The sequence below is a fragment of the Scomber scombrus genome, chromosome 18, assembly GCF_963691925.1.
Source record: "Scomber scombrus chromosome 18, fScoSco1.1, whole genome shotgun sequence".
Lineage (NCBI taxonomy): Eukaryota > Metazoa > Chordata > Actinopteri > Scombriformes > Scombridae > Scomber > Scomber scombrus.
This window is the reverse complement of record NC_084987.1, coordinates 20,496,736-20,521,313: the sequence shown is the minus strand read 5'-3', so window position 1 is coordinate 20,521,313 and position 24,578 is coordinate 20,496,736. Positions and strand designations below refer to the sequence as shown.

At 39.9% G+C, this 24,578-nt stretch overlaps 1 protein-coding gene across 1 annotated transcript; it reads left to right on the top strand.

Annotated features, from left to right (window-relative positions):
- The first annotated feature begins 323 nt into the window (after nt 1-323).
- On the top strand, nt 324-22,376 carry slc29a4a (solute carrier family 29 member 4a). Its single transcript, XM_062438295.1, has 11 exons — nt 324-1,156; nt 4,395-4,832; nt 9,574-9,705; nt 9,853-9,966; nt 10,836-10,964; nt 11,442-11,516; nt 11,652-11,920; nt 14,320-14,440; nt 14,620-14,807; nt 17,408-17,648; nt 18,840-22,376. The coding sequence occupies exons 2-11, from the start codon at nt 4,598-4,600 to the stop codon at nt 18,983-18,985; spliced, it is 1,650 nt and encodes a 549-aa protein (XP_062294279.1). The 5' UTR covers nt 324-1,156; nt 4,395-4,597; the 3' UTR covers nt 18,986-22,376.
- The last annotated feature ends 2,202 nt before the right edge of the window (nt 22,377-24,578 follow it).

Here is a 24,578-nt window from a genome sequence, read left to right as displayed (position 1 = left end):
ACAGTACACCTAAAGAGACTGGTTATACCATTTAGCTAATTCCTGTCTGCTGGTGCTCCTCTGTGGCAACAGTGGGGGTGTGCAATATGACGAAGCCCCTGCCAGTAATAAAACATTAACATATTGAACTGAACTGATAAAACTGTCAATCATGTTGAGGCTCCAGTGCCAACAGCTAGTATTGTGTCTGTGTGTGTGTGCGTATGTGTGTGTGTGTGTGTGTGTGTGTGTGTGTGTGTGTGTGTGTGTGTGAGAGAGAGAGAGAGAGAGAGAGAGAGAGAGAGAGAGAGAGAGAGAGAGAGAGAGAGAGAGAGAGAGAGAGAGAGAGAGAGAGAGAGAGAGAGAGAGAGAGAGAGAGAGAGAGAGACAGAGTCTGTGTGCTTGTGTATAGAGAAACAACCATTTTCCTTTTCTATATACTTTGGTCACTCGTGTATTTCATCATGTCGGTAAAGCCAAATTAAATAAAAAAACAAATGACAAAAAATTGAAAAAGAGAAGCAAGAGAAAGTCTCAAATGAAAAAACATATTATAGATTATTCCTGCTGGTCCTCCTGGGATTTCTATACTCAATTGTGGACTCAGAGAATTTAAAGTGATCTTATCCCATTTTTATGTTATTTATATGTCTTCTGTCGTCATCATTCTTAAATATACACATTTGGTCTATTGCTGAGGATTCCTGTCTGTGGTGTAGCTGATTACTTGTGATTATTTTTGTCTCTTTTTCCCATGAAATCAAATGTTTTAGTCCCCGTTTAATACATGCAAATAATGTTCACTAAATTATTCATCACTCTGAACAGGGGAAAAAAAGTTGTTCAACATTTTCCAACATACATTTGGTGGGTTTCATCTTCGAGTCTAACAGCGCTTTTGAAAAAAAGGGCTTATTGCAAAAGCTGAACAGCCAGAGGCAGCACCCCCTCCCCTCCCCTCCCCTTTCCTCCACCTCCCCCTCTCTCCTCCACCTCCTCCGCCCCCCTCACTCTCCTCATCCATCCATCCATGCCTCCTTCTCTCCGCTGCTGGATGGTGCGTTAGGAGGGCTTCCCTTCTGTCCGATGGAGACGGACTTTGTGTAGGGACCAGGTCCGCCGAGGATCCGCTTCTATAAGAGCCGAGGGAGACGGAAGCAGAGGGGGAGACACGGAGGTAAGGGGTCCATTAATAACCTGTTGTTGGTGGAAAGAGGGGAAAGCGCGGTGGTCGTGGCAGCAAACAAATACAAAAAAAACGATTTAAAACCCTTAAACCTTTTTGGACCTGGACGGAATCGTTTTAATGATGAATTAGAAAGAAAAAAACAGAAGAAAAAAAAGAGAGAGCATCTTTATGTTGCCCCCGCTGCTCAGCCGTCGAATTTTTCCTTTGATTAATTACAATTGTCAATTTCCTCTCTGTATAGTAATCAATAGGTTGCACGTGACTTTGGAGTTAATGCATTTAATAACCAAATGATTTATTTCCTGCTGGAGGCGCAAAATGTGGTGATTTTGATGATTTTGTTCACTCTTGCAAAAAACACACCTGTTCCTTTTGTCCCTGCCGGAGTAAACAATAGAAACTGCAGCGCGACATTAGACTGCAATTCAATTACGGTCGCTGGCTGGAGGCTTGTCCTTTTAATTTAAACGAGGAAGGCTGCGAGCGCCTCCCTAAGTCAGCAAATGGAAAGTCTCCCAGCTGCAGAACATGGGGTGAGGCGCTATAGTGAGCTGCCATCATTATTAGATTTAAAACAACCACTCAATAACCACTTTCACTGCTTTATATTCACTAGAGAGCCTCAATTGAATCACCTGTTTCCCTGTTTCTCTGCATGTGCTAGGGGCCATGCCAGGATGAGCCCAAATTACAGAGATGATAACCATCTTACATCATCACATCCTGTCTGTTTCTAGACAGCTGGGGTTTAAAATAGGATCACTCTCTAAACACAAAGCAAAAACGGAGCTGATTTTGCTTCAATTTGGGGGCCAGGTTTGAAATCTAATGCGGGGCATCAGAGGTGAGCCTCAGTGAGGATGTGTGGTGACAGAGGGGTTTGTGTAACCACACACTCACACTCACACACACACACACACACACACACACACACACACACACACACACACACACACACACACACACACACACACACACACACACACACACACAGTGTATACACCAGATGAGCTTTTGTGCTTTTGTGTGTGTATGTTTGCATACAGAACAATGTCAATAGCTATTTATATTGATCTAGCTTGTAACAATAACATTTTCCTCAACAGTTTCCAGTTGACTGGAGAGAATGAAAGCAGGTTATTGAGAAGCCGTATCAGCTGCTGTAATGACAGAAGGGAGACCTCGTGAAGAGAGTATAATTCAAATGTGAGGAGGGTTGTAGGCACACTTTCAGTCACACTCTCAATAGTGGGTGCAGATATTTGGTCACGACCAGCGTTTTGTTCGCATCTTTTCTTTTAATTTTTCAGTATTCAGTATCGTATTTGGTAGATTCATGTCAGCTGATTTAAAACTGCTTTACTGTTTACTGTTCTAGTCTCGCTCACTCTTCTGGTAAAAGACAAAATCTTAGCCAAACAGATAACAGATAATGTAGAGCTTCAGAATGATTATTTCCATTCATTATTTAACATATCAAATGCTATTTTTTTTTTGATAACTTTCTTTATTGGAAGCAATTCCACAGGTAGCAACACATCAGTACAATGTGACATAAAGGACTTCCATTCCAACATTTTTCCCCATTTTTTACCCCTCCCACAATCCCGACCCACTCAAAGGTGAACAGTTCTATGAGTCCAATAATATGTAAACAGTACAGAGTACATACAACAAATACATGAATAAGGAAAATGATAAGGCAGGCAAGTAAATGAAATTAAAATGTTAAAAACAAGAAGAAAAGACAAAACAAAAAACAAAACAAAAACCCCAACAAAAATAGAATAAAATATATGAAATTAAAATAAATAAATAGGGGGGCTCAGTCGTCACAATCAGGCAGAGATGTCAAAGATTCAATATGATTTAAGAGAGGTTTCCAAGTCTTTTCAAAATGACCTAAGGAACCATTGAGGGAAAATCTAAGCTTTTCAAGTTTAATGGACAGTAGCACTTCTTTCACCCACCTACTATGAGATGGAGGTTGAGGGTGTTTCCAATTAAGAAGTATGAGTCGCCTAGCCAACAGGGTGGCAAAGGGAAGAACAGTACGGAAAACTTTAGAGGCAAGAGGCTGCAGGGGGGAACCAAATAGGCCCAAGAGAGGATCAGGAGATATAGTAGTGTTATATGCTGTGCTAAGAGTATTAAAGATTTCAGACCAAAAAGTGGCAAGCTTGGGACAGAACCAAAACATATGGGAATGGTCAGCTGGAGATTGTTTGCACCTATTACATGAATCAGTTACATTGGGATAAATCCGAGATAGCCTCAAATTGGTGTAATGAGCTCTGTGCACAACTTTACACTGTAGGAGGCCGTGTCTTGCACACATTGAAGAGGAGTGAACCAACCGTAAAACTTGTTGCCAATAATCATCGGGCAAAGTGGTCCCAAGCTCTTGCTCCCATGACTCTTTGGGACCGGAAGCCGGGGTGTCAATAGCAGAATTAATGAGACCGTAAATATTAGAAATTAGCCGCTTTTGTTTAGGATCAAGAGCCAGTAATGAGTCAACCAAAGTTTCAGGGGACGACTAGGAAATTTGGGGTTCTGGTTCCGAATAAAATGCCTTGCCTGGAAAAAACGAAAAAGGTGGGATTTAGGCAGGTCAAATTTTGTTGAGAGCTCAGAAAAGGACATAAAGGTCCCTTATCAAATGCTATTTTGGTGAATTAATCAATGGATAACATTCCAGGTTGCATGTTTCGTCTGATTTAAAATCCATAACTCTAAAATATTCAATATACAAAGATTTGAGAAACTTGAACCAGTGAATGTTTGGTATTTATGCTTGATAAAGGACCAAAAGGATGAATCTAATTAATAAACTAATTGATTTTCTCTTATCTTCTTTTCTCTTCTCTCCTACAGTAACATATACATTGCATTGCCTGTTCACTAAATGCACAGCTGCATTTTCGCCCACGTCTCCCTCTCCTTTACTGTCACCCAGTCATGCATCCTTTGTCACTGTTTCTCATTTAGTATGCCTCACACACACACACACACACAAACACACACACACACACACACACACACACACACACACACACACACACACACACACACACACACACACACACACATGCATAGTAGGTTTCTTTGGGGTATCTAACCTTGACTTTTTTTCACGCTTTCAGTAAGGATGTGACAGATTGTTTTTTTCTCTCTCTGCGTCTTCTTCTACATTTTGATTCAGTTTCTGTTTCCTGTTGTGCAGATCCTCCATCCTCTGAAGGTCTCCTGCCTCTCTTCCTCACCCACTGCCTGAACAGGGTGTGTCTCGGGGATTGTGTTATAACATGCACGCTCCCAAGAGTGCATAGCCTGTCAGGAGGAGTGTTTAGTGTGTGTGTGTATTGTGTGTGTGTATTGTGCGTGTTTGTGTGAGAGTTTGTGTGCGTGTGTACGTGTAGTGCAGAGATGGGCACGGTGGGAGCGGAGCGCCGCAGGCCCACACCGGCCCAGACGCCCGAGGAGAGAGATGTGTGGAGGGATGGAGGAAGAGCGGGATGGAGGGATGTGGGGAGAGAAGGCTGGAGAGAGGGAAGAGAGAGCGGAGTGGTGCAGAGCTACAGCTTCGATTCGTACCAGCTGGAGGAGGAGGAGATCAGTAAAGATGCCCCGGAGCGAGGAGTGCTGGCTCTGTCCGAGCCTGGTGAGAGAGTTTCTGACTATATATGTGTCTGTGCATGTGTGTATGTGTGCACTGGTTTGATAGATTTAAACGGTTTTCCACCAACATTTGTCCATTCTACTCTAAATGTAAAGTACAGGAAGTGGACAGAACTCATAAACAAATATACATATATGTTTATGGTGTAAACATAACAGAACATCATAAATATCTACAGTAATATTATCCACATTCATTGCCTATAATTCCTGGGTATAATGCTGCTAACAAACAGGCAATTAATCAAGTACTTGATTGACAGAAAATGTATCTGCAGCTACATTAGCTCTACATTACTGTTCCCCTGGGGGAGGAATATTTTTGTTCCTGTCTGACAATGTCGAAATATGACAAGTGCAATATGTGTCCAGGGTGCTGCCATTGTTAGCCATTGCTTAGTCCCTGTTATGATATCGGTCCACCAAATGTGACTTCATAAATGACTCAGTTTTGTGATTTTAATCACTGGGTAACATTTTGAGTTACAGCAGTTTTGACCGCTTGGTGATTTTCCATCACCACTAGACTCATGAAAGAGAGACAGCTAACACAAACTACAAACCTTCTATCTGTAATGTGGGTTTGCAGTTTTGCAATGACTCAACAGGTGCTTAAATAACACTAACAGTAACACTGAAGCTAGTAGGAATCATTGCTAATATTAGCAAGCAAACTTAAGTAGCTACAACTCTCCAAGTGGAAGCTGTTAGCCTAGCTTGCTAGCTTTGACTCTCATATATTGAATGCTGTAAAGGGACAGATATCTTAAAAATACTATCAGTTCATTACTAATACTAAAAGGGGGGGGGGGGGGGGGTTTATATCCATGCTCCATTCAGTCTCCTAGCAACATTGGCCCCCAAACTTCTGATTTGATTAACGTGGCCTTTGTGCAACCTGAGTAACCAGGCAACACAACAATTTTCTGTTAACAGGAATGCTTCCTGTGTTTTACATACATGTTCCTTTTTCTCTCTCTGTCACTGCTAATATTGTCTACCGCCTCCATCACTCAACACACAGTCGACTCTCTTCCCACCCAGTCTCACAGCCGTTCGAGAAATAGTGATGAAATTGAATCTGAAGATTTGTGTACGTGGGCACAAATTTTCCTTTTTTGTGACACTTTTTTACTATGAACACTAAACGACATTACTCAACATTTCATCACAAGATTTTATTCTTTCTTTTCCTCAATTTAGTTTTATCAGTCCGCATCAGTTCGGTGGACGGACTGGAGGAAACACAACCTGGAAGTATTTTCTTCACTGTCATGGTGTTAGTTTTTTTGTGTTTTTTAAAATTATAGCTATTTTTAATATTTCTTAACACAAAAACACAAAAGTGTCCTTGTTCATTCAACAATATCATAAGTTAATGTTAAGACCATCAGTTTGAAGGTGTTAGTTTTAAAAATATCTGAAATAAACCAACAATTTACTTTTTCGTAACATAAATCATCTAGATGCAGGGTAAATAATAGTATATATATATTTAGTAGATATATCTTTTTACAACCCTATTTGCAACCCTGCTTGGAAAACCAGAAGAACTACAACTTTGGCACTGATTTGTATGAAGCTACATGCCGTGGCTCTAGGGAACTGTAGTTGTTTTTTTGTTTTTTGCTAGAATTGGAAGTTGTTAATTCAGAATCGAGAGTACAGTGAAGAGATTAAGGGGATGGCAAACACATTTGAGTCATGTAGCATTTATAGTAACTGACATGAGTGCTTCATGAACGGCCGTGAGGCTGAGTGGGAAGAGAGTCGACTGTGTGTTGGTTGATGGAGGCGGAAGAAAACATAAACAGTGACAGAGAGAGTAAAAGGGACGTGTAACACAGGAAGCATTCCTGTTAACAGAGAAGTGCTGTGTTGCCTGGTTACTCAGGTTGCACAAAGGCCACATTAATCAAATCAAAGGTGACCAAGGATGCACAGCGAGGGCCAATGGTGGACTCAGGATGTTTCAGGGGCAAGGGTGAAAAAGAAAATTAAGGTGATCTGATACATTCAATGGGAAGATGAATCAGCAGAGAACAACGATGCATGTGTTGTAATAAGGCTTCATCCCTGATTAAGATGGACATGTTATATGGTGACTCAGAATATAAGGAAACACACCTCAGCGATACAACGAATGGATAACATCTGAAGCAGCGTAGGAAGAGTGGAACACCTTCAGTGACAACGCTTAATTCATAAGCAGTCTTGAACAACTAGGAAGCTCTGTCATTTGTCTTGCTTTTCTAGTAACTTGGGCTGGTAAGGCTCTGACATACAGAACTAGAACTGCATTAGCCTTCATGCCTTTGTCATGTATGTTGTTACATCTACCGAGGAAGTTGCTTTCACTCCTCTGTTTGTTTGTTAGCAAGGTTCTCTTCCAGATTTCATTACAAGCTTTTGTCCCGTGTGCTGAATCCTGTCCTGATTGTAGTGAAAATGAACCATTCAGATAATAATAGATAACATGTACAAGCTCCAATTAGAGCTGTTTGTATGCTGTAAGACTTGACTGGACGTGAGGCTAGGAGGCAAAAATGCTGAGGAGAGCTGACTTTGTGACACAGTAATGTTTAAAAATCCTGCACTGAATGTATTCTGTCTTTTTGGGTGCTGCCAAATTCTTATGAATAATTAATAACATAACTGAGACGTGTGCAACAAGCTGCTGCTTCTACCAGAATAGGATGTAGAAGATTCTACATTATCAAAACAATCAATTCATCTACATGAATTAGTAGATCAATAGTTGTTTTTTAACTCTCTGAATCAGTGAAAACATTCTGATTAAATATAGGCTTTAATTCCTGCTTTCATTTATTAAAAAATGCCCTGTCTATTTTTGTTAAGTATTTAAGAGTTTTATTGATGTGTTTTTACTTGTTTATTATCATAAATGATGGATTGTTGATGTCATCTGACCTGTTTTAAAGCAGATGATGGAGAATGCAGCTGTCACTGTGAGAGGAATTTGTGATTTAAAAAAGTGTCTGTAAGCTCCTGCAGCTTAATGAGAATAGTAGCTGCTGACAAGGCATTTCAAATGACTGTAACCTCTCTGTTATCCATCTGTACATTTTTATTATTTACTAGTAAGGCACCCATAAAGAACCTCAAGCTCACCCATTACAACAGCAACTCACAGGGAACTGTATTATATCTTATTTATTTAGAGGGCACGTCATGTTTTCTCGCCTTTGGTCTTTACAAGGTATTGCTACATTTTCTACCACCAATAGGGCACCAGTGAGGGCACTTCATTACAAACTGTCACACATACAACATTTCATCCTGGTTTACACATAACTAAGAAAGTCATTACAGAAATTGAGTATGTTTTCTCCTTATTTGGGCAGCTTAGAGGACATTTCATCATACTGTGAGGGCACCTTAGAGGCCAGTTTCACAATATTTATGTCCTCTTGGGTACCTGTAAGGGTGGTTGCCCCACTTCTGCTCCACCTTAGTCTACTAGTGGCGAGGGCTCTAGGCAAAAACCTTGTCTCGGCTCGCAGTCTCTTCATCTTCTCCCTCCGTCTCTCTTTTCCATACCTCAGCATACAGCCATCAATATAGACAGAGTATGCAATCTACAAAGACACTGAGTCTGCCTTTTCCCTAAAGGAAAGAAACACACAGAGATATGATAATTCAGACTCAAACGAGTGAATCCATCCCAGGCTGTGGTTACAGTCCTGCTCAGCTGCTCTGACAGTCTGTTTCTCTTATGTCAAAAAGGGGAAATCCGTTCTAAAACACTCTCATATTGTCAGGGTTTTTTTCTGCATGAGATGTCAGTCACAAAGTGTGGGCGGTGCTGCTGTGTCCTCTTCATTGGATTTTCCGTTAATGAGGTTTGAGCTTCTGCAGGCAATGATCTTTACTTCTGTCTGTGCAGCCATGGTGACATTCACATCTCATGCTAACTACACAGTTTGCTTTATTTTGAACAGAAATGCTGCTGTAAGCCTGATCCACACGGCTTCCTTTGCTTCAAAGGTTGTTTTTTCCTTAACCTGAAAAAGACAAGCTGAAGAAAAAGCAGATATGTGAATGCTTCCAAGAGCTGTATGTGGTGCATGTATATATGATTATAAAAACTGGCACATGTTAGGATTATTTTTCTGTTGATAGAGTTATTGATTAATCACTACTCCTTGCAGCTCCAGCACATATTTCTAGGGAAATACTGTTGATCACAGAAGGGCTAAGAGTAGGTGACCATCCATTAACAAATGAAAAGGAAAGTAGTTTATTTGTTTCAGTTACCATGATAACAAAGTGATTAAGAGTAAGAAGTGAAACAAATAGTCTCAAATTCCTGTTTTTTTCTCTTCCACTCAGCTGTAAAATCTAAGTGCTCAAAAATGATTTATTAGCAGGCTCGCAGGATTAGGAGAACACATTTATAAAAAAGACCCTGCATATCACATTTCAACTAAAAAACTTTTTGGGCAGCTAGTTCATGATCAATAATTCTTCCGATCAATCCTTCACCAACTGGAACAAACTCCTCCACTGCATTAGCTGCTCCATCAGCAGAGCTACTTCAGCTTCATTTATCCTGATTAACTTTAATGAAGATCCAGTGCTCTGGCTTCAGACCTAATTCAGATGTTTTGAAGTCGTTCCCCTCCCCAAGCTGTTTGAGTTTGATTTCATACTGTTTTAATTCCCTAACCTTTGACTCCCTCTTTTCCTCTCTTCCCACTCAGACTTTGAGGAGCCGATCCCTGACGACCGTTACCATGGCATCTACTTTGCAATGCTATTGGCTGGAGTTGGTTTCCTGCTACCCTACAACAGTTTCATCACTGATGTGGACTACCTGCACCACAAGTTTAAAGGTATAAATATGTACAATGAACTATATAAATCTGTGCATTGAGAGCACATGGATTTTCCAGCTGTAACAATGAATGGACACACATTCACACACAGGAACAAGCAACCAGACACTATTCATTTATTGTGTGTGTTTGTGTGTGTTTCAGGGACATCCATTGTGTTTGACATGAGTCTGACGTACATCGTGGTGGCTCTGTTGGCCGTCATCCTCAACAATGTGCTGGTGGAGCGACTCAGCATGCACACCAGAATCACTGTGGGTGAGTCAGGACAGGAAACCGCTCAAAGACAAATCTCTAATTGTGAAAAAATTCTAATTATGGCGACTTCTACAGTGATTCATTTATTAAGGACCCTCTGGGAACCTCAAGGTGTATCAGAACAGCATACACAGAGCAAAAATAGGAAGACAGTGGAAAAGACACTCTGCAATAATACTCCTGTGGTTTTTATTCTTAAAATGGGGCTGCCTTTTAAGAGTCCTTTTCACTTAAAAAAAAAAATCTTGCATCACCTTCAGTTTGGTTTGCTGAAGCTTTCAAAAACAATTTAAAAGTGAATTCACTGCGCTATTTAAAGTGGATGTTGCATCAGGTTTGGCTGAGATTTAAATGTGGCCCAAAGTTATTTGTTAAAAAGTTGGAAAGTTACCATCCAGCAGTGTAGATTATTCTCAGTAAGGCACTGTGATATTGGAGACTAACATCATAAAAAACATTAAAGCTGTTCAGTTTACCCAATATAAAATCACTTCTGAGCAAAACAGAAAAAAAATGGTCCTTAAAAATGTATGTCCCCGGAGGAAAAGTTTGATATCTCTGCACATATACGGTACATGTAAGAGCAAGGTTTCACCACACTACCCTCTGCAGCTTAAATAGCTCTGCTTGCATCTTTGAGGAAATGTCTTTTGAAGTATGTTGTCTACTTGATAGCTTGTCTCTCGAATTAATAAACTCCGGATCAGACTGCCGTGGCGGGCTTCAGATCAAAGCAACTCGTGCTCATGCGTCGGACCTGTCAAACACGTGTTCAGTCATGCAGTACACAGAATAACCTGGCTCTGTGGTGTCTCCTCACTGTCCGCCTGTCCGCCTGTCCGCCTGTCCGCCTGTCTCTGTCTCTGCAGGTTACATCTTCGCACTGGGACCGCTGGTCTTTGTCAGCGTGTTTGATGTGTGGCTGGCAAAGTTCACCACCAGGCAGGCTTACATCATCAACCTCGTGTCAGTGGGAGTGGTGGCCTTTGGATGTACAGGTACTACTAATAACAATGCTTGTTGCTATCTATCTATCCATCCAAATTTATAGGGAGACACTTGTGGTAAATATGAATAATATGACTGTATTATAGTTGGAATTGTAGATCATAAAGAAGTTACCATAGATATGATTTTAATCTGATGATGATGGTGGTGGTGCTCCAATTAAACATGTTATTAGCCAGAAAAATAATGAACAAGCAACAGTGTCAACACAAGCAAACAAAGTAGAGAGCTCAGCCTTTAGCTGTTGCTGCTGACTTTTATACACAGCTGCAGTTTCCTTGTCCCTACTGGAAGTGTGAACACACAGTCTTTCAGTCAGCAGTGGATTTTAATTAGAGGAGGTCAAGCTGGCATCTCCCCATTGGCGTGTGGAGGTTTCAGGAAGTAAACAGATTGTGCTGTTACAGTGTTGACTGTTACAGTAGGCCACTGTTTCCACTGATAACCACATCCCCATCCCTCTTCAGTGCAGCAGTCCAGTTTCTATGGTTACATGGGGATGCTGCCCAAGAGGTACACACAGGGGGTGATGACGGGGGAGAGTGAGTACAACCACACACACACACACACACACACACACACACATTTCTATCTCAGCTATCTTTCTCATCTCCTTCACTGTCTTTCTCACTTTCTCCATCTTTTCATGTCTTGTGTTTTTTCTGCTCCCCTCCCAGGTACAGCCGGGGTAATCATCTCCCTGACTCGCATCTTCACCAAGCTGCTGATAAAGGATGAGAGGAGGAGCACGCTTATCTTCTTCCTCATCTCCATCAGCATGGAAATGCTCTGCTTCCTGCTTCACCTCCTGGTCCGCCGCTCACGATTCGTCCGCTACTACACCAACCACGCCCAGGGAAAAGGTCCAGCCAAAGGTCATGACCCACGTGACAATGGGACTGGATATCGGGTTCACCATGATGTCATCACAGAGGACGTCAAATTTGTAAGTTTGTGGACAGTTGACTGTTGACACTTTAGTGTTGACTACACTCTGTGTGTTCTGAATTTACACAACATAGTTCTATGCATTATAGTGACGGTCAGTTTGTCCACCACTTATATAATATCTCAACATCTATCGGATTAAATTTTGTACAGACATTCATATCCCCCAGAGGATGTATCTTAATAACTTTGGTGATCATTTGACTGTTCCTTTAGCGCCATCATGAAGTTCACATTTGTAATTTTTAAGTAAAATGTCATTGTGAGCATGTTAGCATTATAAGCATGTTGATGTTTGCATTTTGCTCAAAGCAAAGCTTGCATTGCACAGTGTGAACTCTTTGCACCACGCATTCGCTTAAGTATCTTGTAAGTCACTCTGGTTAAAAGTGTCTTCCAACATATAAATGCTCCACATTTCATAGATGTGAAAATGACTGCTTGACAACTCTACAGCTGTCAGTGCTGACACAAACTGATGATGATTACTGTAATAAGTGGCTGAAATCTCAATTAACGGCTCTCTATTGTGTAGACTAATGAGGTGTCTACTATATAGGGAGAAGTGAGTGAGTGACTGAGAGAGTGATTTCTGGCACAGTCTGGGTTTTAATATGGTTCAAGCTTTTCTTTCTGATGCACAGAGAGTTGTTTCAACTTAATATTTTGCAATTTTGAATTTTGGCTTTTCAAGTTGGATTGAGAGATTGACTCTTCCACTTGGACCGACAGAATCTCTCATTCAAGTTTCTTGTATATGTTTCATTCATTAACCATTCATAAATGTTGCAACAACAAACCAGACAGGGAGGAAATGTTGGGCCTCTGAACTGCGGTGTCATGCAAGTCCATTTTCTTCACTATTTCAGTGAAAAGTGTGTGTGCCTCTTTTTGTACATCCGTGTGTACTGAGCGCACACACAGGCATGGAGGGCTCTCTCTGAGAATAATTTATTTAAGCTGCTGGATGCTTTTTGGCTGCCACTCAGAAAGAGGGACTGTAAGGGATTGTTTGAGAGGGGCGTCGGTGGGGTAGAGAGGCGGTATGTGTGGGTGATGCGGAAAGAAGACAGAGACAGATGGATTTTTAGAGAGAAAAGGAGAGGTTGAGGCCTCCTACGAACAGGAGAAAATTAGAGTCACAATGCTGAGAGGAAAAAAGGGTTGGAAGAAAACTGCAAAGGCAAAGAGATGAGACCGAGAGGCAGCCAGCCAAAGGGAGGAAGAGCAAAGGATCATTGAAAAATGATAAAAACAAAACTGAAAAAAGTGAGCAAGGAAGGAGAGGAGAGAGAGCAAGAAACCAGTCATGATAATGAAAGAAGGAAGTGATTGAAAAATTACAGAAGAGGAGGTAAATACGTTTTGTACTTGTAGCCTGCAGACATGGAGTATAATATTCCTCATCATTCCTCATGTGGGTGTGTTCAGAGCCTTCAAAGGAGGACACGGCACCTCAGGCTGTCATCTTTTCATGGGTGTGTTTGTATGCCACTGCACAAGAGACAAGTGTGTCCCCCTGTGTTTTACAGTAGTGTGTGTGTGTGTGTGTGTGTGTGTGTGTGTGTGTGTGCGTGCAGGTGGGTGTGTGTCACTTTCTGCATCTGGGGGCTGATTCAGGGAGCCCTTTGTTCTGGTTGCCGGGGGAAACCAAGGCAGTGCTCTATATTATGGGATAATCAAGAAGAGTGGTGCCTTCTGGCTCGCAAGTCCCTTTAATCAACTAATGGATCAATGTGTGTGTGTGTGTGTGTGTGTGCGTGCGTGCGTGCGTGCGTGCGTGCGTGCGTGCGTGCGTGCGTGCGTGCGTGCGTGCGTGTGTGTGTGTGTGTTTGTGTGTGCTTGTGTGAGTGTGTGTCCAGTGCACATATGTTAAAAAATGTGAGTTTGGAAAGAAGCATGAGGAGAGGGACATGCATATATGTTTGGACGACTGGAGGATGTGTGTTTGTGTGTGTGTGTGTGTGTGTGTGTGGCTCCTGTTCTTATTTGCAGTCCAGTCAGAAGTCTCTCTAACATCATTACGTCAACGTGCTCCCAGTCACAGTGATCCTCTATAATAGCTGCTGCCATAAAAAGCTGATGTCATGCAGCCAGGAAGCCATAATTAATGAAACTTAACTAGAAAAAAGTTATATATTTTCTGTGATGGCTACCTCTAGTGCTTTCATGATGAACTATTTATGTTGCTTGTGTCCTTCAAAATCCTTGAAAAGGTTTTCAACAAAATTACAATATTTTACAGTGCATATTTTCAAATTTGCTCTCACAGCCATGAGGAAGTAAAGTATAAGCTAATAAAATTCAATTAAATTTTAATGTGGCTTTTTTGTCTCTCCAATGTTCGTTATATTTATAAATTTAAATTAAAAAGTCTTTCTATCTGTCTCTCTTCAGGGAAATGGTGGGACAGGACCGTGTACTACAGAGGAGGGCAATGAGGACTTTGTCGGTGGGACATATGTGCGATTTGATGCGCCGAAAGCCAAGATAAGGAGGAGCTGGCCTTGTGTCTGCGGTACTGTCTGTTTTCATCACTCATTTCTTTCTTTCTCCCTCTTTGCATCGAATGTACTCACTGCTCAATTACCCTCTGACTCCTAATAGGTGGATTTGAAATTCAAATGCATCCCCTGGAGATTATTGAGAAGAGGAGTGTGTTTTAAAGATGGCCCTTTGTGTCTCTTCTCCATCCAGATATGATCTTGCATCGTTACGTGGTGTCCCGTGTGATCTGGGCCTACATGCTGTCAATAGCAGTGACCTACAGCATCACTCTGTGTCTGTTTCCTGGGCTGGAGTCAGAGATACGAAACCCCACCTTAGGGGAGTGGCTCCCCATCCTCATCATGGCCACCTTCAACCTGTCGGACTTTGTAGGAAAGGTGAGGCACAAGTTTTTAAAATTCTCTTGTCAAGAAGAGCAAAAGATTTGATGATGCTACACAGAGAGAAGAGTGTAAATGTGAACAAGGCTTAAATAAGTGTAATAATGTCAATTTTCTTTTGTCAACCCCATTTATAAAAATTATGTTACATATATAATAACAGTAACCTATAATTCTTACCAGTTCTTAAATGTAATAGTTTTCTCTTCATTGTCTTTTAACAAAAAACTTAACTTATTGCAGATTTGAAGACTTCTTCTCAGTGTGTAGAGGTACATAATTGATTTCAAGTGAAAAGGATATTTTTGACTGACAGTTTAGAATTTGTTTTCTAGCTTCATGTTTGAGAAGTCAGCTGTAGCAGAAAGACAGAAAGGAACATTTTAATTAACTGTTGATAACTGTTGAAAATCTGGTGCAGTGGCTCAGTATTTCATAACTATGTGTCAAAAGGAACTTAAACTCCTAATTGTGGGAACCAGAAGTGGCTGTAATCAATACTTATATATGAACATTGGATCATATTACTACTGTATGTGAAAGTGGTCACTCTTACTGATGAACCCATAGAGACGTATCCCCAGACTTTGCAGTTCCACTTGGCTCTGTGTAACAAGTAAGCATTTTTCAGTTCCTTTTTTGGTTTTCCACCCCACAACTTCACTGTTTTGGTTGATTGTCAGCTTATTTTTTGGCCGCAGCAGGCAGCTGTGCAAACAGACAAGCTAGCAACTAGTTGGTGAACATAGAGAAACATTTAGACAAATATTTCCCTCAGGTATTAGTGGAGACCAAAAACAGAGTTAAAGGGAGAGTAAATATTGAACTTACAGTCATTGGGTGGCCAGAAACATGACTTGCTCTACGTTGTTCCATATCTACTGAATGTATGAATAAGGAACTGTCTCTAATGTTTGAAACTTAAAAGGTGATAATGTGTCTGTATGCTGTATATTTGTTGTGTTTACAGCTAGTTTCTACTGCATCCAAGTGGCCAAAAAACCTGTTTGCAGGTTTAAGATACAACTATTTTAGACTATTCTTAAAGTCACCTGAATTTTTCGTAGTTAATAAGACTTTGAAAGCAAAAAATAAATCAAATAAGTTCATTTTCTTTTATTCAGGTATAATCAGTCCAGACTTACTTGCAGCTGAGCTAAAAGCTCAAAAAGACAGACGTTTGCTTACTTCTATCCAGTTCATAGTTTATAATTTTCTTGGCAGCCAATTAACATATGAGTAATACAGTAAATGTTTGGACTCTTCAGTTTCTCCTGCAAGTAAATAATAGACTGTGTCAACTGGAACATCAATATTCTTCTTTTTTTTTGTGTAATCTCCTCTTTTATGTTCTGCCAAAATTTGAGAAAATATGAGAACGGTCCCCTTTTATCTAATTGGGCATTAAGCTTCTTGGCATTACAAGACAAAGAAAAGAGACAAAGTCGCACTTTCACACTGGAGTTGACCTTGTGAAACGGTTAATGGGGTCGCCCCATTTATTAAACCGTAGAGTGAGGATGTAAAAAGTCTGGTTTATTTTTAGATAATTGCACTTAGCTTGAAGGCTTTATCTATATTTTCATAAATTAGAACTTATCTGGTGTCCTTAAATCATAATTTTGACTTTGAAGGGAAAAGGTTGGTTGAGGGGAAACTTGCATTTTGTTGAAATGAGGGAAAAGAGATAAGGAAGGAGAAGAGAAATTAAATTGAAAATGGGAAAGTAAAATTACGGTACCTCCGAGGTGAAAAATGATGATAAAAAAAGAGCAAGGAACAATGCGGAATTTTTAGCCTCAGAGTAATGTGAGTAATAAAAATTCAAAGGGTCTGATGTTCAGGAAAGTGCAAGTTTATATTTCAGGTTTAGCCACATGCTAGCAGCATGGCTCTATAGAAAGCAATGTCAGTGTGTTGGTCCACCATTTTGGTTCATACTGAAATATCTCCAAAAACTGTTGAATTAATTAACATGAATATATTACACTATAATTATACTGACATTCATGACCTCCAGAGGAGGAATTCTTATGACTTTAGTGATCCCTTGACTATTCAGCAACTGCCACCATGAGGCTGACATTTGTAGTTTTGTTACTACTGGACACATTGCCATGAAATTTGGTACACACAACTATAGCCCCCTTAGCGTAAAATCACTTTGGATATACCTTAAATTCCCTCTACCATCATCATCAGCTGCGCTCTGTGTTAAGTGCTAATTAACAATTATTATCATGATAACAAGCTAAACTAAGATGGCAAACATGATAAATATATACCAGCTAAACAGCATTATAGCTTTGCCTTTGTGAGAGTGTTTCCATACTAGTATACTACTACCACTACTCTCTGTTTTTAATAAAGTGATTGTACATGTAATTTACAAACTATTTACTCATCAAAAGGGATTTAGTGTTACATTAACCTTTAAGCTCTTCTTAGTTGGGTCCTTTAAATTATCTTTGAGTTGCAGAATCCTGTTTCTTTCATCTTTTGTGCAAAGAGCATATACTTCGTGTACTAACTTCACAAAATTTCTGGTGAACAGCAGAATAAAATTGGACTGAAATGACTCCATGTTCTTTCTTCAGATCCTGGCAGCGTTGCCATACGACTGGTCTGGAGGCCGCCTGCTCTTCTTCTCTTGCCTGAGGGTGATCTTCATCCCTCTGTTCATCATGTGTGTGTACCCAGCCAATGCACCTACCCTGTACCATCCTGCTTGGCCTTGTCTTTTCTCCCTCCTCATGGGAGTCACCAATGGCTATTTCGGGTCTGTGCCGATGATACAGGCTGCCGGCAAAGTGCCACCAGAACAGAGGGAGCTAGCAGGTGAGAGAGAGAGAGAGCATACAGTCATGAATGTTTGTTTTCTGTTTCTTGACCAGGTAAAGTAACTTCCTGTAGTCACCTTCCCAGGGGATGGTAGTGCGCCTTTAGATTTACAAGTCAGTCATTGCAGAACCGAGTCTTTTTGGGCACCCCTTCATATTCTCTAGTTCACTAGACAGGAGAATTAAGGGAGATAAACATTTCTGGTAAGGTGTGTCCTTGTCAAAATGTAAGAGGCATAGGTTCGTTAGCTGCTGTTCTTGCCGCTGTTCATGCAACTCCCCAATCAATCAGTAGGCAGGGAGATCTACAATTGTCTGGTATCGTGAGAGTAGTGCGCTTCTGGCATTGCCTTTAGAATTATAAATTGTTGTTTTTAAACTTAAATTTTTGTACAGATTTATACAAACAAGGTATAATATGTCTGCTAAATTAACTGGGTGCTGTTTGTATAAGTGTATTTCCCAAAATGTCAAAGATTGCTTTTACCATCCTTAGTTGAGTTCTAAAGGGAACAACAATGTTACCAGAGAGTTTGAGATAGGTTAGCTTCAAATGTGCAGTGTGTAGACTTTAGTGCCATCTAGAGGAAGAGACTTGCCAGAAATAGAATATGTATGAGTATGTTTTAAGTAGTGTGTTATCACCTCCAATTAAGATTTGTTGTGTTTTCATTACCTCAGAATGAGCCCTTTATATCTACGTAGGGAGCGGGTCCTTTTCCATGGAGGCCACCACATTGCAACGCTATGTTTCTGCAGTAGCTCATAACAGGAAAACAAAACACTGACTCTAGAGAGGGATTTTCACATTTTTCATAAACACCTTAGTTTCTCCTACATGGAAGGGGAGGGAGTGGGGTATTCAGTTGGTTGCAATCTGCAAATTCACCACTAGATGCCACTAATGCCAACACACTGATCCTTTAAAAGTTCCTTATTCTGTGAGACGAGGAAGACTAGTTTCTGGTAAGCAAATAATAAATCAAAGTCATATCAATTCCTCTGAGAGTCTGTTAAGTTCAGTTTACTGATACATTTTAATAATACTTAACTAGAAATTAATTAAATTAGTAAAATGTTTCTTTACTGTACTTAACTTATTTACAGTGAGTCCATCCTCTGTTTAAATGTTCATTTCACTCTGGACAGACTATAGTTTTCATTCTCTGCTGTCTCTGTCTCTCTTCAGGGAACACAATGACGGTCTCTTATATGACAGGCCTGATGGTGGGCTCTTCTGTGGCTTACGCAGCTTACAGCTTCACTGCTCCAGGATCAGGAACACGCTTCACCACACTCAATATACACACACCTGCTAATGCTACAGGGTATTGAATGTCCACATACAATAAAAAACACACACACATAAACATTCATACATGTACATACGTGCAGCCATTTACACACACCAATGGACAGGATTCAAACAAGAGACGTTCCAGCTCCAGAGGATGAGAAGACATCTGTGAAGAACTTTATAAATGTTAAGGACAGAGACAGATTCTCCTTTGTCCAAATCAGGATTTGATTTGGTTTAGTGGATAAAGAAAGCAAAGGAAACAAAAACAAACCCTGGGATTTAGCGGTGGAGGAAATGACGTGAAACAGTGAAAACATAGCCGATCTCACCACTCTCTTATTCTCCAGCCTGGTGGTTCATTGACCCTTCAAACGTTCTGGGTTCTGCGGTGATTAACTTTTCCCTGGAGGTAAAGAACAGGAGTTGGGCATCTGTCAGCGAGCGAACAGTAGCCCTTTAAGTGTCTCATAGTGAATTTATTGTCAGCATGTGTGTGTGTGTGTGTGTGTGTGTATATGCAAGCAGATCAGCTGACATTTGTACAGTGTAAGGCCAAGTGATTTTTTTTTGCTGTCGCTGCAGGGTGCAAACGACCTGCCGTTTTCAAGGAGACTCATGTCATATGTTACTAATGTTACATTTTATGTGATCTCGGATCTGTTAATATTCAAAATAGCGATATGACATAGGAGCGGATTTTTCGGGATCATGTCAGTTGTTTCCTCTTCATGATTTGTCTTCTGAAAATATGATCGAAATCTTTGAGTGATGTGTTCAATCCATGATGATTTGATTCATGTAGTGTTATGTAAATCCTCTGACAGCACTATTTGAAAACTGCAACAAAAATAATTTAAAAGGAGCCTTGTTGAAGTGAAATGGAAGATAGAGCTTCTTTAGCTTCAGTAATGTGATGTATTTCATGGCTTAGCATATACAACGCAAAATAGAGCTGTAGCTTGTTAGCCTCCATTCACACCTCGGTCAGCCATGATATTAGATTTTTTTAAAAGAGGAGGACGATGACGACAGTTTTTGCTGGCGGACATCCAAACACACACCTCTGACCCATCATTTTGCTGTGCTAGCTGCTATAATCCACAAGCTAAGTCACCCCAAATCATATCTGAATGGAAACATTTTTGTTCCCAAGGCCAAACTTGATTGACTCGAAGCAACACTGGATCCAGAGCCATTGATATCAATATACCTTACTTATTTTTTGTTTAAAGCGGATGATATACTGTCATGAGTTTAATGCATCATTAATAAAACTCAGAATCCATTTTCATTAAAAAAAAAACATTAGGCATTTCTTTTTAATATTTCAGTAATTACTATTATCATGTGTATGTTTAAGCAGTTATAATCTATATTTTTTATAATAAGTATATCAAATGACAATATGTAATGACGAAGGCATCCTGGAGCTTTATAGCAAGTTTTAGCTCATTGTTTCGCTGTCCAACTGCAACTTTACTGTTTTGGTTCACTCTTACAGCTCTCATTGTATAGTTTTCAATCAATTGTTTTCACAGAAAGAGCTCTAAAAACCCACTGTACACTACCTGCTCAACACCAGACACAGTTAGTGACCAACAGGAGTTGCTCCTTAACTCCATATACAATATACAGATCTTGTATGATAACCTGAAAAGTCCTTTATATCTACATAGAGAGCAGTTTTCCTGCCATGTTGAACCGCCATGTTTCTACAGTAGCCCAGAACAGTCAAAAGAGGGCCATTGCTCCAACACACTTGGAAAGAGAGGAGTGTTCAGTTGGTTGCATTCTAGATGTCACTAAATCCTATACACTGGTCCTTTAAAATATATTTCATGTTGTGTTCACAACTTGTTTACAAAAAACAGAAAAGACACAAAAGAGAGTGTTCGTGTACATAATCTAACGTGATCCTTTTTTTATTTTGGTATTGATACTATTGATGCTAGTATTGATACCTTACCTTACGTGTCGATTCACGCACCCCTGTTAATGTTTTAGTGTTTTACAGGAAGAGAATACAGAGGAATTTAATATCACAAAACAAAAAAAACATTTCTGAGATCAAGATATAACTGAACAATTAACACAAGGACACAGGATTAGGATTAAAGTGAATTAAAGTACAATTTTCCTTTGCTTATATTCACAAGTGATCCGCAATGTTAAATAAGGATATACTATTTCTTTGAGTTGTAAAGGTTGAGGTTATTATAATTTCAGAAATCCTTAATTTTAGAGTCTAAATCTTTCTAGTTTGTCCATTTAGCTTGTTAGTTTGATTAGACCTAAAAAAAAGATTCAGTTGTTGTCCAATGAGGGTCTGGTATTTATTTTCCACAATGAAGAATATTTTCTTATTATCCTTATATAGTATATATATATAAAAAATGTTTCTGCATTATTGCTGGCAGCTTCTGCTCCCTGTCCTATTTATTTACAGTAAATGTTAAATTCTATTTTGTCTGTTCAGTGAGTTTCACGTCACTTCTTGCACCCTCTGATGGCTGAAAAGAGAACAAAATGTTTGCATGAATTTACCAGATGAGGTATGGTGATGATGATGATGGCTGTGTGTTGCAGTGAGTTTGTTTGTTTCCAGGACTCCTCTGTGTCCCTCTGAACAGTGTCTGTATTTAACATCCATGTAATGATGTGGGATACTAGAGAGAGAGACAATTAGTGCCAAAACTTCTGCCTGTTTCTGATCAGTGTTAATAGCTGAGAAAAGAGTGAATGTAATAAACAGTATGACTGGATGAAAGTTGTAAATATAGAGAATGAAACGCACTCAAGGTAGTGAAGAGCCTTTATTTTCATTCATGCAAACATTTCTATAAAGTATCACACTCAGATATTTTCCAGTTGCATTTAGAAGAACTAGAGTGCTGGTCTCCTTTATTTATTTATTTTCATCCAACACAGAAGCAGCACAGAGCAGAGCTGCCTCATATTCTTAGTTTCCCCACAGTTTCTTGCGAATTTTATGAATTTTTCAGCGATAAGAGGATCTCCTGTCACAGCTGGGCTACAGCACAGTTTATACATTATGAAGAAAACAGGCCTCAGTGTTGAAGCCATAAAGTGCACTACATTATGTAGGTGATGGTTTGAATGGAGCCTAATGTTGGTGCTGTTTGAAGAATGGTAGGATGCCATTTGGGAGCTAACCTCATTACTGTATGCATGTCCCGCTGTGCTGATGGTGCCATATTGCCTGAGGCCTCTCTCCACACACTGTGTCTATCTCTCAGTGGGCTGCTGCTGGGTTTCAAGGTGTTTTTAGTTATTTTTGGTTGGATGTGTCATTAAAGGACATAAAACGTCTCTTTCTCTCTCTTTCTCTCTCTCAAGCTACTTAAAGGTGCCCTGTTAAGTTTACATTCACTGTTCCTCACCAAATTAACTTTAAATCCTGCATTGTTTACATCCATCCTATTAGTTTGCAGTACTCTCTGCCTATACTTGTGCATTGCCATGTTTCTCGCCACATTGCAGTTACACAGACTTGTGTATCATGTCACTCACATGCACAAGGGACCAATTCATACAAAATTGTTCCAGGGCGCTACTAGAGGTAAAAAAAAAAACTCCACAGGGAACCTTTAATGTTTAATTTATAGTTCTCAAACTAATTAAAATTGAGGGGAAAGTTGCTTATTTGCTCTTGAGTGTGAGGTGAATATGAAGCTACATCCAGAAGTTAATTAGCTTAGCTTAAAAGATTGGAAACTAGCCTGGCTCTGTCCAAGGTTAACAAAATCCACCTAACAGCACCCCTAAAGTTCTTTAATAAAAACATAACATTTTGTCTGTCTTATCCGTTAAACAATCAAACTGTAAGTGACAGGTTACTTCTTTTGGTGGTGTCGCCAGGCAGATTTTGTTAACTTTTGTACAGAGCTAGGCTAACTTTTCTCCTTTGTTTCCAGTTTTGCTCAGCTTGGTTAGCCAGCTGGTATCTCCAACTACTTATTTACCATAATCTTCTACATCTTCTTATTGACCACTTGGCAAGTAAACATATACAGCAAGTGTATTTCCTAAAATGTCAAACTATTCCTTTAAGACGAATAATTCATTGCAGAAGCAGAACATTAACCTGGCTTTTGCTTCATGTGAGTCAAATAAAATAACAAGCATAAGTGAGATCCTCCAAACTGGTTATCTCATCATAAAACAAGTGTTCCTTGAAACCAGCATAGTGATGATTAATAAACAGATTTACTTTAAACTGTACAGTGGAGAAAAAAAAAATCTTGCATAATGATGATTTTAATTGTTTAAAACATACAAGATTAGGTGTTTTTGAATTCACAGTCTATGATGAAGTTGATTTTCCTCTCTACTGAATTCCATCAGAAGCAGTTTCATAATGACTATTTTTGGCTGAACAGTTACGTGACTGCATACTATAAACGTCAGGATGATGTAAGAGGGAGAGATTAGATTGTGTAATTACAATGATTCTATGTAAAAGTCCAAACTAGAAATGCAGTACAGTGAGTTCTATTTGGCCTTTTTGCTGGTGACATTATTGCACGGAGGTTTGGTGGGTAATCAGCTTTTGATGCAAAATCTGTGCATACATTGATCAGCCACAACATTAAACCCACTGACAGGTGAAGTGGATAACATTGATTATCTGGGTACAATGGCACCTGCTCTGAGTGATGGTCTGCTGGGAAACCTTGGGTAACTGGCATTCATGTGGACATTACGGTGACACGTATCACCTACCTAAACACTGTTGCAGAACAAGTACACTTCTCCCAGGCCACAGTATTCCCTGATAGCAGTCTCCTTTTTCAGCAGGATAATGTACCCTGTCACACTGCAAAGATAGCTCAGAAATGGTTTGAGGAACATGACAAAGAGTTCAGGGTGTTGCCTTTGCCTTGGCCTACAAATTCCCCAGATCTCAATCTGATCGAGCTTCTGTGGGATGGGCCCGAAAAAGTCAATGCCTTGACCGGTCAAAACTGTTTTGGCTGTGTCATGTATCGACGTCTCTTTCTTTGGTGAGCTGAGTGCAGTAGAGTTTTATTGCTGGCAGTAAATCCTGAGACCATATACACAGACAATGTATATGTCCTCTTTTATACCCAAAACCTGGAAGTGGAAATACCCAACTCCACCAATGGCCTCATGGTCTCATCCAATCCTTACTCAATAACTATACCTCAACTTTGTTGACACGGGTATTTTTCCTTGGTGTTACCCGCCTCCTTTCTCTGATATCAAGGCTGTTCCTGACACCGATATCTCCTTATCTCTTTTCCTTGGTATTTTTAAAACAGGGTATTTCCCTTAGAATACATCATTAGCTTTCAGTAACTCTGGCCTTAGTTTTTTTGTTTTTTTTAAAGATTTTGTCTGGCATAGACACCTTTATTTAGCAATAGACAGACAGGAAACATGGGAAAGAGAGGGGGATGTGACCACCTGCGCGACTGCCTTAGTTTTATTTAAACAAAGTTTCCTTCTTGATATATCTCTTTATGTTCGGTTTCTCTTTTTACTGCATTTTTTAAAAAAATAACAAAATGGTTGTATATTTGGTTACATGATTCCATTCGTGTGATTGATTACATTACACATCCATAGGGTTTCCAACACAGTAAA

Bases quoted from the DNA above. Each gene is read 5' to 3' on its own strand.
- slc29a4a (XM_062438295.1), top strand. From the start codon at position 4,598: ATGGGCACGGTGGGAGCGGAGCGCCGCAGGCCCACACCGGCCCAGACG. The intron at 4,833-9,573 runs GTGAGAGAGTTT...CTTCCCACTCAG, and splicing joins GCTGGCTCTGTCCGAGCCTG to ACTTTGAGGAGCCGATCCCT. The intron at 9,706-9,852 runs GTATAAATATGT...TGTGTGTTTCAG, and splicing joins CCTGCACCACAAGTTTAAAG to GGACATCCATTGTGTTTGAC.